Below are 18,187 nucleotides of genomic sequence, written 5' to 3'. Positions count from 1 at the left end.
GGATTTAATTAAAAATAGTAATTTTCGGGTCGGGTCAGGTTGGAGTTTTTTGAGTTTCCACCCGAACCTGACCTGACGCAAATCCTTTTTTTAAATCCAACTCTATAAGGTCGGATCAGAATCCGTTGGATTCATGTTAAATTGTTATCCCCAGATATATTTTTTAATTATTTTAAAAGGATAAAATAAAAAGTTATAATTTTTCAAGAAACATAAAGTTTCGGGGGCCATGTCCCTTTCATCTCCATTAAATTCTACCACTGATTTGGAAGGTAATGATTTTGGATTAACCGAGTCGCATGAAATATTATCTACTCAAAAAATTTGCACGGAAAGCAAGCTATATATATATATATATATATATAATTTTAAGAAATAAAATATTTTTAAGAAAATAAAACTTTTTAAAATTTTAAGAGATGAATTCTCCAAAATTATAGGGGCTATTCCCCTATCACCTCTATTCAATTCCGCTACTTTATTTAGAGATGAATGCTGTTGGATTGGCCGAGTCGAAAGAAACATTCGTAGTAAAAAAGCAAAAGTATACGGAAAGCGAGGCAGAGCTAAAACAAAACAACGCATAAATAGTTAATATAGTATTAATTAAATCTGATAATATATCATTTTAATACAATATAAACTTAATTTGATCCATTCACCAACTCCTTTGACTTGTTTCAAAGATGAAACGTCATTTCAAAACAGGAATTGTTGGTGTGAGGGAAGATATATTTTTGTTGAAATCCCTCAGCTCCCATGTGAAAATTGATCCTCATGCACTAATATCTCATGTTGTGAAAAATCTCTACCCAAAGACCCCTTCAACAGTCAAATTAGTCATTAACCATTAATTAAGAAATTGATATACTGCAAAAAACTTTATTTGTTGTCATAACGATCTTTTAAAGATAATTTTATTATATACGTTTAATTATTATATTATTAAATTTAAATTTGGTGTTAATTACTTATAAGAAACGATGAACATCCTCACAACACTCGATAACAATACATAATCATTTATGTATTGTCTAAGCGTTGAATTTTTCAAATTTAAATGTAAATTTTAAAAATGATCATTCATCATGCAAGTTAATTTGTAATTGAGTGAACTTTTTATAAATAGTTTGACTCCATAAAAATAACATGGTTCACTTGAATTTATTTTTAAAAAGTGATCCCTCACTCTAAAAAATTAACGAAAATTATCATCCAATTATCTAGAGTACCTAAAATTGAATGCAACGAATATAAGTGCTATGATTCAATGAATGAGATTATACATATAATAAATAATTAAAATAATAAAATTATGCTAAAAATCATTCAAATATATAAAAGGACATCTATTCACTTGAACAATCATTGATATCATACTCTAACGATTTAGAAGGTGATTTTACAGATTCCTCAAAAAAATATTACATCAATTTAACAATTCAATTAATAATATACAAAACCATTTGATTGTTTTATAAAAATATTTATGGCATAAAATATAAAAAAATATCATATATATATATATATCGCATACATTAAAAATATAATATAAAGTAATAAAAATGTACTACTAGGTAAAGCTATGCATAATATATCCCATAATAAGATTAAATATATATTTATATATAAATAGAAAGATTATTATTTAATATTTACATAAAAAATATATAATATATTTAAAATACATATCATATAAAATATAAATGTATACATAAAGAAAATTAAAATAATAATATTTAGTATTATACATTAAATACGAATATACATATATCACAATATAATAATAAATAAAAAGATATAATAGATGAACTTGTTACAAATAAAATTATATTGGATATGAAAAAAATCAAAAAGGAACATTTAATGAACATTAAATATGTTATTTTCTTACATAATAAACATCAAAAGAAGGGTAAGCTCTGATAAATTTAAAATTCGGATAAAATTTAGATATTATGTAAGGCTCTTAACCTTGTGGTCCTGAGATCGAGTCCCACGGTGGACAATTTATAATTCTGACTGCCGGAGGTCTCTCACGGAAGCTGCTTTCAACCTGACGTTGGGGCAGCCTACTATCATACCTCCCCCTTATATCATTACATATGAGAATAGGGTCAGCTAATTTATTTACTTCCTAAGTTTGCTTAACATCGTGTTTAATATTTAAATCAAAGATAACCTTTCTCATGCCTATGACAATTTCAAAAAAATACTACTACAAAGCGTAAAGGAATAAAAAAAGTTATCATCTTTATTTAAAAGCCCTTGCGAGCAGCTATAGACTGGAACATTACATTAGAGATTATAAATAGATTGCCAAACCCCATCCCTTCCATCAGCCAATCTTCCGGCTAACCATCCTGGTTTTACAGACACGATGGGTTGGGGCTCCATGGATGTTGCTTTGTGTTGCATCATTGCCTTGTGTTTGGTCCATGTTTCATTGGGTGCAAAGGCCAGGCATTTCAAATGGGAAGTGGTGTACATGTACAGATCTCCTGATTGTTTTGAACATATTGTGATGGGTATCAATGGCCAGTTTCCAGGACCAACCATCAGAGCTAAAGCAGGAGACACTCTTGTTATTGAACTTACTAACAAGCTTCACACCGAGGGAGTTGTCATTCACTGGCATGGAATCCGACAGGTATCTATTCAGAATTTTCATAATCAATTTGACAACGCCCACACACGGTAAACACAATACTTGTATTTATTATCTCTAAGGATAATAACATTTACTTTTCCCATTGAGTCCGAGTTTTACACATATTTGGTTATATATATATATATATATATGATGTGTTAAATGTTTTTCATAAGCTGGGAACCCCATGGGCGGATGGAACTGCTTCCATTTCACAATGTGCTATAAACCCAGGAGAGACTTTCAGATACAGGTTCAAAGTTGATAGGGTATTTCTCTTCTTTTTGCTCTGTTTCTCAGCTGAACTTGAACGAGATCGAAAAACTGTTTTAGGAATCAAATCTAAGTTAGAAACACCCACACAGGTTTTTCCAAGTTACAAGTTGAATATATTTAAAAAAAAATTACAAGTTGAATTGAACATGTATAATATTATCTTATTGATGAAAAATATTCTTTTATGAAATTATGTGTTGGGGCGCAGCCTGGAACATACTTTTATCATGGGCACTATGGGATGCAAAGATCTGCGGGGTTGTATGGGTCCCTGATCGTTGACGTGGCAGACGCAGAGAATGAGCCCTTCCATTATGATGGTGAGTTGAACCTCTTGTTGAGTGACTGGTGGCACCAAAGTGTTCATGAGCAAGAAGTTGGCCTTTCCTCCATTCCCTTTCGCTGGATCGGTGAACCACAGGTAATGCCGCATTTTCGTTCTAAAAAGGCTAAATAACATGTCTAGTACTTAAACTGTTACTTTTGTTCTGTGTTGATACCTAAGTTTTATTTTATTTCAAAACATACTTAATGTTTAGTTTATATTTCATTTTGGTATTTCACCATTAAAAATTTAACGGTCATATTAACATGTTACCATGAAATTTAAACTAAATGTTAAATATGATTTTTGTAAAAAATAAAGTTTTAATATCAAAATGAAACAAAAGTAATAGTTTAGATACTAAATATGTAGTCTAGCCTAAAAATGCTTTTTATTTTTATTATTTTCAATGGATGGATAGTCTCACTTACTAAAATTTAGATTAGTTGGTTTAGTTAGTGCAAATCTTGCACTTCTATCCGCATTATAATAAGATTACAAACTCCATGGGTGGTGGGCACTGTTGTTACTCATTAAGACATTAAAAGTAGTAAAAAGATTAATTATGATGAGGATATGTGCTAATTTCCTAAAAAAATCACCCTATCAATCTTTATTTCTTTGTCAGATCCCACGTGGCGCCACATCAATATAAGGTACGGTACATGAGCCGTGTTATTCTCTAAAGAATGTTAGATCTGTAAAGAATGTTAAATCGAGAAATAAAGTTGCATGAGTATCTGAAAGGAAATAAAGATTAATAGAGTGATTTTTTTTTAAAATTAGCCGAGGATATGACACATGATGAGTTGATATTTTAACTAATCAAAACAAGGTGCAGACAACTGTAACCCTTTCTTCCAGTACTTTTTTCAAGAAAAATAAGGACTTGTTTACAATTTTACGTTTATTTGTTAGGGTAAATTATTTATTTGGTCATCTACCTATTACTTAGTTTATGTTTTGATCATTTAACTATTATTTTTTTCATAATTCATACTTACGTTTTGCTTTTGCTTTTGTCACACTTCATTACAAAATTTAAAATAATATTAACATGTAATCATAAGATAATATCATATTAACATTGAAAAGTAATTGAAAGATACCACATCAACATTACTGTTAATTTTTTAAATAATGGTGACCTACATAATCAAAATACAACTTTAGACATGATTTTAAAGAATTATAATAATAATAATACTTGGATGACTAAAGCAGAAACTAAGTAATAGGTAAGTGAGCAAATAGGTAATTTAGCATACTTTTTTATTGTTTTAGTATTGAAATTTTGTATTCTTGATATTTAACTATCATTTAATTCCGGTTTATGACTTTTGGGAGAAAAGAGACCAAATGATAGTTCACTAAAAGGATTTTAAAAATTAACAATGAAAGTGAAAAAAATGTTTATAAATTAAAATTTGCTAGGGTAAAAGTAGACATGGTGGTTGGTATTTCTTTATCATATTGCCATCTCATTCCAAATTGGGACCGATAAAGGAATACAAAAGAGGTCCAGGAAAAGCAATGTTTTAGGTAAAATAGTAATAATTAATACAATTTTTACAAAAAATGTAATAAGTTTTTAATTTAAAATTTAGTAAAAGAAAATAAGTTGTGAATGATAGATATATAAAATTGTTTGTGATTTTCAATTTTCGTGTGATGTTTATGGGATTCAGAGTCTGCTGATTAATGGAAGAGGGCAATACAATTGTTCAATGGCTGCAAAATTCAGTAACCCACCAATTTGGCAGTGCAAGTTCAGAGGGAATGAACAATGTGCACCACAGATCCTCATGGTTAAACCAAACAAAACCTACAGGCTCAGGATTGCCAGCACCACCGCTCTTGCTTCACTCAACTTGGCTATTCAGGTATTCTTCTTTTTATTTTCTAATCATAATCTTTTTTTGTCTCTTTAAAATTCTATAAATTCATTTTTTTATAATTTTATAGACTCGATCCTAACATAAATTTTTATGTGACTGCCAATTGCAACATCTATGCTGATATTCTTTTTTTTTTAAGTCAAAGAAGAATATTAAAATTCAAAAGTTTTATGCTATAGATTGGGATTCTAGATTTAGTTTCAAATGTCTAAAATGACACTTTGTGGTTGTGGGCTGCTGCCTTTACCCAGAGCTGAATCCTACTTTAGCAATTCGCAAATGAACATTTTTGCTTTATAATTTTGAATAATCTGACATGAATATTATTCTCTTCATAATTGATTTTTCATGTAGTTTTAAGAAGAAAAAATTTGTATAAAATATATTGTAAAAAGTTAAAAATAGCAATTTTATCTTAAAAAGTTGCATTTTATTTAGTTGGAAAACTAAAAAGTATAAAAAGGAAATGTGTCTGGTAAAATTTGTTGAGTTTTCAAAGAATAGTTTAAATATAACAATTTTAAAACACTTAAGATATAAATTTAATATGAGTGATAACGTACTAAAATAAATACTTGATAATCTTCCAATATTAGCAAATCCAATTGTTTTAATAGAAAAATCTGGTCTGCAATACCTCCAGAGTAGGTGTGAAAATGAAATAGGAAAAGCAGATTAGTCAAAATGGAGAAAAAGATGCAGGCAGCAAGTATTTTAGTGTATTTAGAAATTATGAAGGTTTTGGGAGTGGGGAACATTGGCATGTTCTTGTGGCATCAAACCATTAGCCAGTGGGGTCCAGCAAGCATTGATTCAGGAAACTAATATATTCCCCAAATTGCCCTTCCTCTTTTATTTTATACAGAAATTAGCCTTTTCTTTTGTTTGGTTGGAAAAAGGGTCTCTAATATTGTAGATTTAATAATTTGAACTGTAAATTTATTGTATATTATATTAGAAAATATTATTTGCAATTATTTGATAACTTATTAAGTAATCTCATTAATGTAAAAAATGTATTATTTTTCTTGGAAATATTGAATTTAAACAGTTGTGTATATAGATGTATGATTATAACCGGTTGATTTAGTAATATAAGACACTAGATTCTTTAAGCAAGGTCCGGAGTTCAAATCGTGATGCTTGTGAATGGAGCAAACTAGACTGGAAGGGTCGTTATTGCCTCTGTATTAATTCATAAATAGATTGAATATCGATGATTATATCAAAAAAGTAAAAAAAATTCTCACACTATATTCTTTTTTTACTTTAAGCCCCTAAACTATTTTTTGATCAAAATAAATCCTTAAATTATTATATGCATCCACTTTAGGTATATTATTTTTTCAATTAGAATTTTTTTTCCAGCTAATAAGATGTTGAAATGTTATATAAAATTAAGTATTTTGTTTGAAAAAAAGTTTAGATACTTAAATAAAAAAAAGACATAATTTAAGGACTAATTTTGACAAAAAAAATCTTAAATACTTAAATTGGTTACATATAATAGTTTAATGACTAATTTTGACTAAAATTTAGGGTTTCAAGAAAATAAAAGTATAATTTAGGATTTTTTTAGTTTAACCCTTTATTTTAATAGGAGTTAAAAGTTGGTATAATAATATTTAAATTTTTTAATTATTTGACCTTAAATATTTTACTCATGATATTCAAACTTATAATGTTAAAGAATAATAATAATTTTTTTACAGCGATTTGATTCCCTCTTAGACAATGGTACTTGAATAGTTTACCACACTACTTTATGGCATTTGGCACGTTGGAAAATGTCAAAAACCTCAGGAATCCCAAAGCTGCAGACTCTGATTTACTTTTCTGATATAGCACTGTATTTGCATAGTTGAATGTGTAGTGAACCAATGCAATTGCACCTTACAAAATATCTCTTAGTTCTGGAATCCCAAATCCTGCATCTGTCTGCCTTTTTTTGAAATAAAACTGTAATTACATAGTTGAATCCTGCGACACAAGATTTTATATTAAAGTGAAATTATAATATTTTAACAATGAAAATTGATTATTAAATATATAGAAATTTTAAAGTTTTGAGAAGAGGATCAATCACTGGCCGACTGTGGTGAACCAACGCAATCGCACATACAATTTTGAGTGCTATGTATGATGATTTGCTGTACAAGTTATTCACATTTACAAAATTTGGTTGCAGGGTCACAAGATGGTGGTGGTGGAAGCCGATGGAAACCATGTCCAACCATTTGCTGTCAATGATTTGGATATCTATTCAGGTGAAAGCTACTCTGTGTTGTTAACAACAGACCAAGACCCTTCAATGAACTACTGGATTTCAATAGGTGTTAGAGCTAGAGAACCCAAAACCCCTCGAGCCCTCACCATTCTGAACTATTCCCCCACCTCTGCATCAAGGATCCCTATGTCTCAACCCCCTGTAACACCTCCATGGAACGATTACAATCACAGCAAGGCCTTCACTAAAAGCATATACGCCCTCATGGGGTCACCTAAGCCACCCGAGACTTCGAACCGTCGGATCGTCCTTCTCAACACGCAAAACCGAGTCAATGGGTTCGTCAAGTGGTCTGTCAACAATGTCTCGTTAGTGTTGCCGTCAACTCCCTACTTGGGATCCCTTAAATTTGGTCTCAACAATACTTTTGACCAGAAAAGCCCACCAGACAACTATGATAGCAGCTATGACATAATGAAGCCTGCAGTGAACCAAAATTCAACTCTAGGAAGTGGGATTTACACCATCAGTTTGAACACAACCGTTGATGTGATTCTTCAAAACGCTAATGCGTTGGCCAAGGATGTTAGTGAGATACATCCATGGCATTTGCATGGGCATGATTTCTGGGTGTTGGGATATGGGGAAGGCAAGTTCAAAGAAGGTGATGAGAAAACATTCAACTTGAAGAACCCACCATTAAGGAACACCGCTGTGATTTTCCCATATGGATGGACTGCGTTGAGGTTTGTTGCAGATAATCCAGGGGTCTGGGCATTCCACTGTCACATTGAGCCACATTTGCATATGGGGATGGGGGTTGTTTTTGCTCTAGGAGTCCATCGTGTTGGTCAAATACCAAGAGAAGCTCTTGCTTGTGGATCGACAGGAAACAGGCAGAACTGAGAGATTATTTAAACTACCTGCATTTTGCAAATGAATCAAAACAACTGCATGTCATCGGAAATAGGGAACCTAATTTATGTATTAGGCTATTCGCAATCAAACATCTTTCGCTCTCGATCTTTTTTAATTTCTGTATTGGTGCTTTGTACGTGATCTGATTTGAGCTGAATGATTAATTGCGAATTTGGTATGGTGGATGCTATTTTTTGCATGGGCTTGTTATTGATTAAGGAACAAGGGTAGCCTTAATTGCGGCATGGCTTCCATTAAATGTGACAATCAGGTCGTTTGGATCGGGTAATGTTATTATGAGTCTACATTACATTCAATTTTGGTTTGGTTTTGATCGAATTGGATTTAATTTGAATTTAGTTCAGATCTATAATAAATCGAATTGGATTATTGGATCACGTCATTATTGAATTGGTCAATTTTCAATTTAGGTCAATATAAGATTGTCAATTTTCAGGCCAAGTCAATGTCATATCGATCATTTTCAGGTTGAGTCAATATCGAATAGTCCAATTTTTTATTTGACTCAACATTTAGATCTTCATATGAGTTCAGGTTTTATTTTATTTGACTCAACATTTAGATATGAGTTCGGGTTGAATTGGGTATAGAGTCTGATCAAGTATATATAGAGTTATTGATATATTCTTATAAAAAATATCTTTATTATTGTTAATCTTATCATTTAGGTTTATTACCAGCTCTCATATGCTCAATGATTATGATCATTTGACTTGAACCCTACCCTATAAGGCCTTTCGGTGTTTATGATGAAATTTATATTGATCTAACCTGAAAAATATACGATGCAACCTTTTAGGTGATGAAATAAAATGTTCAATTAGAAATTTTATTCTCAATTAATTTTTTTAACTAGACATTTAATGTTTAATTATAAATATGATATTTTTTTGAATTTAAAAAAGAAAAAATAATAATTATATTTAAATTATATAATACCTTAATTTTATCTGATCACTTTAAATTAATTTTAGGTGATGAAGAATTCAGTTTGGTGGATTCATATTGCATGATGAAAAATGAATTGTTTGGGCTTTTAATTCAAGTTAATGGATTTTGAACGAAACTTTCATTTGAAACGTATGCGTTTTGATTGAATATTGATCGCACCTGCCTAATATTTTAAAATCCCATTCTCGTACACTCGCCGGATTTAATAGGCATATACAAAAAAAGGCCCAATTTCGTTTACCCTCTCATTTTCATTCGAAAGAAACAAAAAGGGAAAGAATTAAATTCTCAATATATACTAATGGGCAAGGTCCAAATATCACAATATGGTCCAAATTACAAGTTCAATTAAAATCAATCCAAAACCCAAATTAAACTTCTCATTACATCAGTCCAACAACATGCTTGACTCAACATATATCTTAGAGTTAGGGCAAACCCTAAGCATCAATCTAGCCGTAGACAGTGTGTATGCAAATCCCAATGACTGTTCGATCGTGGTTCCCCTCCACGCATGTGAACCTCGTCACAATGGTCCCCTTCCACACCATCAAGAAAGGAGTCACTCGACTATGATCTCCAGCTTTCCCATGCACATCCAACAACCACGACAACCTTCAACCAACCACAACTAGTTCCTCTATGCCTCATCAGCAGCACCACGCAAGCAAACAAGTTGAATGAGTTGTAAAAAATCAATTTTTTTTATGATTTCCATTGATAACCCGAAAATGGGACCTATTCAGCTGATTGTACCACCGGATAACTAAACCTGATAAGATTTCTTGGAAGCAGTGGATCAGGACTTGGTCATTTCCAACATACCCCGTCGTCTTTCGACAAAACATGGTCACATGAGTAAAGGGGCAACTATTCTCATCAAAATTTTCAAAGTCCAGGACTTTAAATTTTGGAGGTAGGATCAAATCTGGGACCAAGCTTAATTCCATGGCATTAGTTCCATAAGAGTCCTCATCCCATTAACAGTCTTCATCTGATCCTCTAACTTTCTTATTTTTTTTCCATTTTCCTAGGCTTGTCTTCATCATCAAAGTTTGGAATGTAATTTTACTCGTTACTCAGAGGATTCATTATGGAAGCCAATGGTTTTATAGAAGAAGAGTTTTCCATGTACCCTTAGAAACCTCCACGTGTAATTATCAGCTCGGTCGTGGTGGTGCCACAACTTCTCAAAATCTCCTTTCCCTAGGGACATTTGTAAAATTCAGTCCTGCTAGCATGGTCATAATCTGATCGACTAGGTCATTCTTATTTCTTGCAATGGTGTCCAGAGTGTTTTTGTAGTTTTCCTCCATTTCTTTTTGCAATTTGGCAAAGTTGTCTTCTATCTCCTTAAGTTTGGCTTCCATCTTATTTGATTGGAATCGAGTGTTATGCAAATATGGTGAGTCCACCGAGCCACCATGTCACTGCTACTTCGGCCACCATCCACGGTGGTTGAAGCACCCAAAAGCTATCATTCAAAAGACCTTTCCACCCTTAAGCCAATGCTACCAATCAAATCACAAAATAATAACCCCCTCGGTGTAGATCTACACGAAAATATTCGACCTTTACCTTTTTCGATGATTATTTTCTCAATTTTCAGATGACCATTCGATTTCCCTGGTGGTTATTGTCTCGAAAACAAAGACCTCAAGCTAATTCTCCTATTGTCTATCTTTTTTATTATTATTTTTGGTGCTCGAATAAAAGCTTGCTCATGCCCCTTCCTTTCTTGTATGCATATTTATATAGGGCTCGAAGGGAATATTTTCCCCTTAAATCCAGTGCTGTTATCATCCCAAGTCTTCAGGATTGGTTTTGATTGAGGATTATTTCAACCCTTGCTTTGATCTCCTCTTAAACGGGGATGATATGCTTTTTATTCTCAGTTGCCTTCCATTTTACTGAAATTTGGTTTGTATATTGAATATGTTACCAATATTGCTTTGAATTTGGTTCTCTTGCCATATCTAGTTTTTGGCTTATGTTTGGTTCGATTTATTTCTAAAATTTATTGATAAATTTGGGAATGACCTTCAGTTTAGAGCGTGTGGTGTTTTTCACTGGTGCATAGTCTTCACGCACCGTAAATTGGTCAACCGGTGACTTTTGGCATTTTAAAAATTATATCAGGGCTTTCTGGCCATTAGATTGGTTGTGTTGCGATGATGATTTTAGGATTCCAAAGACCTAATACCATTTGATTAGGGCCCTTGCTTTCCTCTCTGATCCCATGGGCGGGATAATACAACATCCTGCTTAATGTGGGAACACTAAGGTACTGGGTGAGGCACCTCAGGCTCCTTATTCGGGCTTGGCAGAGCTGTTTCCTACTTCCTTTCGTTTGACATCAAATCCAGTTTGCTGGAAAATTATGTTGGGCCAGGCAGGTCTCTCCACCAATTTCGCCTTACTCTGAGCCTTTATTGTTTGAGATTGAACCGTGAACTTTGTACTTTTTGGACCGATGAACTTTTATTAGACCCTAAAAATAAAACAAAAATAAATAAACATATAATAATAATAATACATATATATTATATATATTTTTTAATTTTTTTCTTTTCTAAAAACTGTATATCATATATTTTTCAAAACTATATATTATATATATTTTATATACATTATATTATATAAATATTATGCTATAAAACATAAACATAAAAACCCTTGAAGTAACTCTCGGACGAAAATGAGTGTCTACAGATCCTTGACGTGCACTTTTCATCATTTCCTTGAAGATAATTATATCCAATAAAATAGGCTTTAACTTTGATTCTTCAATTAATGCACATCTTCCTTTATTGATAGTAGCGCATCTAAGGCACTTTAGGCATAAAATGTCTTTTGGCTTAATGCATCAACTACCACGTTAGCCTTTCCCGGATGGTAGTCAATGTTCACGTCATAATCCTTAAGAAGTTCGATCCACCTTCTTTGTCTTCAATTCAACTCCTTTTGAGTTAACATATACTTCACAATTTTATGATAAGTGTAGATGTAACATCACCCACCATAAAGATAATGTCGCCATATCTTTAAAGAAAATACCACTGCTTTCAATTCGAGATCATGGGTCAGATTATTCCTCTCATGAATCTTAAGTTTCTTTGAAACATAGGCCTCAAATTTTCTTTCTTACATAAATACACATCCCAAACCATTATGAGATGTGTTATTATAAACCACATAATATTTTCCCTATTCTAGTTGCACTAACACTGGTTTTTCTGTCAAAATATACTTTAGCGTCTCAAAGCTTTCTAGGCACTTGTTAGTACAAATAAACGATATAACTTTCTTCAATAACTTGGTAAGTGGGGAGGCGATCATCGAGAAGTTCTTCACAAAACCTTTGATAATAACCATCAAGTCCCAAGAAACTCCAAACTTCAGAAACTTTCTTTGGAGTTTTCCATTCGACAATATCTTGTAGTTTCTTAGGATCCACTCTTATCCCCATCTTCTAAAATCTCATGGGTAAGGAAAGCAACTTCTGATAACCAGAATTCACACTTTGACAGCTTAGCATATAAATATTTTTCTCTCGAAGAGTGTGAGGAACAATATGAAGATTGACATTGTGATATTCTTTTGTGTTTGAATAGACCAAAATATCATCAATAAATACAACCATGATTTGGTCTAGGTATAGATGAAATACTCGATTCATCAGAGCTATAAATGTTGCAGGATCATTCGTTAATCCAAATGACATCACCACAAACTCATAATAACCGTATCGGGTCATAAAAGCCATTTTAGGAATATCTTCCTCTTTATCTTTAACTGATGATAGCCAGATCGAAGATCGATCTTAGTAAACACTGATGCGCCTTTTAGTTGACCAAAGATGTCGTCGATCCTTGAGGGTACTTATTTTTCACTATCACCTTATTCAACTGATGATAATCTATGCATAATTGCATAAATCCACATTTTTTTCCACAAACAACACTGATGAGCCCCAAGGTGACACACTAGGTCTTATAAGACCCCGATCTAACAATTCTTGCAATTATGCCTTTAATTCTCTGAGCTCGATTGGAGCCATTCTATACGGGGCAATCAAAATAGGCACAATACTTGGAAATACTTCAATTTTGAATTATACTTCATAATTTGGAGGTAAACCCGGTAACTCTTCATGAAATAAATCCGTATACTCTCGGACAATCAGAATATCTTCCAACTTAACCTCAGAAGTATCAACAACATTAGCCAAGAAAGCTTGGCATACTTGTAACAACAACATCTTAGCAGATAATGGTAAGATCACATTAAATAGTGTATTCACTCTTTCGTCGATCACTATAATTTCAGAACCTTCTGAGTTCTTCAAAATTAATTGCTTCAAACAAAAATCCATATTGGAATGAGTTGGAGATAACCAATCCATTCCCAAAATTATTTCAAATTCCTCGAAAGGTAACTCCATTAGATTCACCGGCAATTCAACCCCTTGAATCATTACTTGGCAACCTCTACAAATGCAACTTACCCTTACACTTTGGCCCAAAAGGGTTTGTCACTACTATCACTCGAAATGGGTTCTAATGGAATCACTCTTTCTTTAACCAACTTATTGTATATATGCGAGTGTGTGGAATGAGGATCAATCCAAACAAATACATGTTTATCAAAAAGATAAAATGTACTTGTAATGACCTCTGGTTGGGAATAAGATTTTGATAATCCCCTAGATTTAGCTCTTCCTCTACCCCTTCGAAGACATAACAACTGATCTTTTAGTCTGATTCATCATTTCTTTAGCCATCAAAGGATAATCTTAGATAAATTGACTAGTGTCTCCGCATTTAAAAAATGCTCCCCTGACAACTCTGTATACTCCTCCATGAAACTTGTCACACATCTAACATTGTGAAAACTGAATTTGGGGGTGCTCTACCCGCACTAGCAGTAGCTGTCTGAGACTGTATGGATTTCACAACATTAGATCCTTTACCAGTTGAAGCACAAGACTCATATCTATTCTGATATTGGGAAACCGCCTCTCTTAAACTGAAATGAGACTAAATATACTCTTGATCTCTTTGTTTTATGAACTCTCTGCTCTGCAAACTTTTTATTCTAAACTCTTTCTAAAGCTTTAGCTCTGTTTACCACCTCTTGAAATGTAGGCAGATTCAACGCCAACATAAACTCTTTTAGCCTCAGGTCGTTGGCCTTCGATAAACCAATCACATCGAGCTCTTTCATTAGGAATCAACTCTGCTACAAACTGGTTCAAATTATTGAACTCAGACTCATCCTTGTAGACAGTCTGGTTACATTGTTTCATATTAAAAAATTCTTGTTTAATTTGTCGATTAAACGAATCGTCAATGTACTTGTTCTTGAATTCCTCTAAAAAAACTGGCAGGCCACTTGTTCGAGATGTACATGCATTGTAACATTTGTTAATCATATTCTAGCTTGGCCTCTGAGTTGCGATACAACTCTATCTAATTTTTTTTTGGATTTGTGCAATGAAATCTGTCCAACATAACTTTCACATCGCTTAACCATAGATCCGCTACTATTGGACCTTCATCAGATTCTTCTTTGAATTCAAAAGCTCCCAAACTCTTTAATTACTTTACAATTGACGCTTGAGTTGCTAGAGGAGAAACTGGAGGTGAAGGTGGTTGATATCGTGCGAGAATACTATCCAATGTCTAGAAGTAAGTTCTCTGATCCTGCACAGGCACTCCCTAATATGCCAGTGCGCCCCCTTGTTCCGATTGAGCAAGAGGCTCATGATTAACCTCATTGCTCCTGCTTGCAGTCCTTTCTGGGACTTCCTACTCAGTATATAATACCGTAAAATTTTGATTAGTGACTAAAATATAAAGTTTTGAAAGTTTATTGGCTAAAGTATAAAGTTTGAAAAGTTTAGAGACCAAAATTTAATTTTTAAAAGTTTAGGGACCAAAAGTATAATTTTCAAAAGTTATGTATTTTGGCCACGTAAATAAATAGTTCACCCGCAAGAATGATGTTTAGGTGGGAATCACATTTTTGATCCGAAACTTGTGTTAAAAGCTATAAAATGTTAAAGTACGATAAAAATTCGGTAAATTAGATCGAATAAAAGTTTTGAGAAATTTTGAGAGATGATAAATTAAGCTTAGAAATATTATTTTCACATTTTAAAATGATGGAAAATAATATGGAGCATTAGATTTGAGAATTAATTTTCATGTCTATTTTTTATCGTTGGATAAAAATGGCAAGATTGAAATTTTAGGAAAGTTGCATGGATAAAGTTGTCAAAGGTATAATATATTTTGTTCATTTTTTATTTTGGAAGATGATAACCAACATTTTTCTTGGTATGGATGTAATTATCAAGTTTCATTAATGGTAAAATTGTCATTTCCCATTAAATGAATTTTAAATTCATTTAAGCTTAATAAATGACAAATTAACATGAAATTAACTAGAACTTTTGTGAGATTAACATGATATTATTACTATAAGAGTTCGATTTAGAGATTAAGGATAGAAAAGGTATAGAGAATCAAGTGGCAGAGCATTTTGTCTAGGCTAGATAACAAACCTGATTGTCATGACATAACTGAAATTCAAGAAGATTTCCCTGATGAGAAAATATTATTTGTCACGGCTGTGTCATGGTATGCTGACATAGTTAACTTTCTTGTTAGTGGTATTGTTTCTCCTGATTTATCTAGTCGGGGAAGAAAGAAGTTTCGACATGATGTGCGACATTACTACTGTTCTAAACCGTTTATCTTCAAGCAATGTGGAGATCAAATAATCCGAAGATGCATCCAAGAACAAGAATAGAAAGATATTCTACACCAGTTCCACTCGTCACCATACGGAGGGCATTTCGGTGGAATGAGAACAGCAACAAAGGTGCTTCAATCTGAATTTTATTGGCCAACCTTGTTTAAGGATGTGCACGAACTCTATAAGTCATATGATAGATGCAAACGAACATGAAACATATTAAAAAGGCACGAGATGCCATGACAAAATATTATGGAAATTGAACTCTTCGGCGTATGGGGAATAGACTTCATGGGACCTTTTCCCACATCTTTTGGAGATCTATACACTCTCTTGGCAGTGGATTATTTATCAAAGTGGGTTGAGGCCATTTCTACACCTAAAAATGATTCCAAGATGGTGTTAAAAGTTTTGCACCAAAATATATTCTCCCGATTTGGAACACCACGAGCAATCATCAGTGATGAAGGCACACATTTTGACAACAAATTGATTGCCAAGGCACTGAAGCGATATGGAGTACGACATAGGATTGCTATGGCGTATCACCCTCAAATGAATGGACAAGTCGAAGTGTCTAACCGGGAAATTAAACATATCCTTGAGAAAGTGGTCAACCCAAGTCGAAAGGACTGGTCGCCGAAGCTAGATAAAGCACTATGGGCTTATCGTACAACATTCAAAACACCGTTGGGAATGTCACCGTTCAAACTGGTCTATGGAAAAGAATTTCATCTGCCTGTTGAATTAGAACATAGAGCCTACTGGGCCATCAAGAAGCTAAACATGGATGCTGAGCTTGCTGGAGAAAGAAGACTCTTGGAACTAAACAAGATGGATGAATTCAGAGCACACGCATACGAGAATGCCCGCCTATATAAAGAGAAAACAAAATGATGGCATAACATAAACATATTACCGAGGCAATTTTATTATGGTAAACAAGTACGGCTCTATAATTCACGTCTTAAGTTATTCCCAGGCAAGCTGAAATTATTATGGTCAGGACCATTCATCGTACACCAAGTCCATGACAATAGAGCAATAGAAATCCAGAACCAAAACGATGGTTCCATCCTCAAGGTGAATGGGCAGAGACTCAAGGAGTACAAAGGAGCTCCAATCATGCGTGACAATCTGGCATCGTTGGCACATGGTGCCCAAGAGTTTGCTTTATCTACTTAAAAACAAAATTCGTTGCCTAGGCAACGAAAATTTGAATTCTGTACATAAATAAATTAAGTTATCTTCTGCTTTCAGTATCTGTTTTATTTTATTTTATTTTATTTGTTTTGTAGGCAAGCAATGAACACATGGCTGCATGGGGAGTTAAAGCATCAATGAGAAGAAAAGAAACCCTAGGACACATGGTTTTGGCAGCAGAATAAAGAGGGAAATATAACTTTTCCCCCACTTTATGTCTAATCATATATTTCTCATTAATGCTAAAATCTTTTCCCCACGAGGAAGGACAAAACTACCCTGAAACCATCCATTACTTTCCAAAGAACAAATTATCCAACTTATTCTTCTTCATTGTGCCTAACACTCTCTCCAACAAACAAGAAAATTATTTTTCTCTCAACAAATTCCTCCCCATTATAACCACTAATTTCAGCCAAGAACAATGTTAAGATCAAGGAAAACACTAACCCTAAACAGAGTTTCAAACATTTCCAAACAACCGAAGTAGAAGCTCGCTTCAAAAAATTCAGAAACGTCAAGTATATTTGGAAGATGGATTTGTCTTCCCAGCCGAGAAAGAGGAACCGTTTGGACCAGAGGTGATGGATGTGATAAAGAAACACAATTGGAAGAAGGTTGCTCGCCATCACAAAGTCATAGCACCAGCGATGAGAAGGGAGTTCTACGCCCACCTCGAAGACCCATTCAACCACACAATGTATGTTCAAGGGATGCTCCTTCGATTTTCCCCTTTAACACTCAATCGCTACTTCAAGTTGGGGAAAATGGAGGAGCAGCACAAGCAATTCAAGGCTGAGGTAGATCAAGAAAAGTACAGTGGAGTGATGAAAGATTTATGCTTCGGATGGGCTAAATTCGAAGGAAATGCCCCAACAAAAAAAAGAGTAGATCGCTGAGAACTAAAACCAAACGTTAAGTTATGGAAGCACTTTCTTAAAGGCAAGCTGATGCCA

At 33.4% G+C, this 18,187-nt stretch overlaps 1 protein-coding gene across 2 annotated transcripts; it reads left to right on the top strand.

Moving 5' to 3' along the window:
- The first annotated feature begins 2,327 nt into the window (after positions 1-2,327).
- On the top strand, positions 2,328-8,480 carry LOC120129227 (L-ascorbate oxidase-like). Of its 2 annotated transcripts, XM_039146794.1 has the most exons (5): positions 2,328-2,650; positions 2,827-2,919; positions 3,135-3,347; positions 4,940-5,134; positions 7,338-8,480. In XM_039146794.1, the coding sequence occupies exons 1-5, from the start codon at positions 2,381-2,383 to the stop codon at positions 8,280-8,282; spliced, it is 1,716 nt and encodes a 571-aa protein (XP_039002725.1). In that variant the 5' UTR covers positions 2,328-2,380; the 3' UTR covers positions 8,283-8,480. The 2 variants fall into 2 exon arrangements, with proteins under 2 accessions (XP_039002725.1, XP_039002727.1); XM_039146796.1 differs by lacking the exon at positions 2,827-2,919.
- Positions 8,481-18,187: the final 9,707 nt, after the last annotated feature.

Source organism: Hibiscus syriacus, unplaced genomic scaffold, assembly GCF_006381635.1.
Source record: "Hibiscus syriacus cultivar Baekdansim isolate YM2019G1 unplaced genomic scaffold, ASM638163v2 tig00001644_pilon, whole genome shotgun sequence".
In the NCBI taxonomy this organism is placed as follows: Eukaryota; Viridiplantae; Streptophyta; class Magnoliopsida; order Malvales; family Malvaceae; genus Hibiscus; species Hibiscus syriacus.
This window is presented reverse-complemented; position numbering and strand designations above follow the sequence as displayed.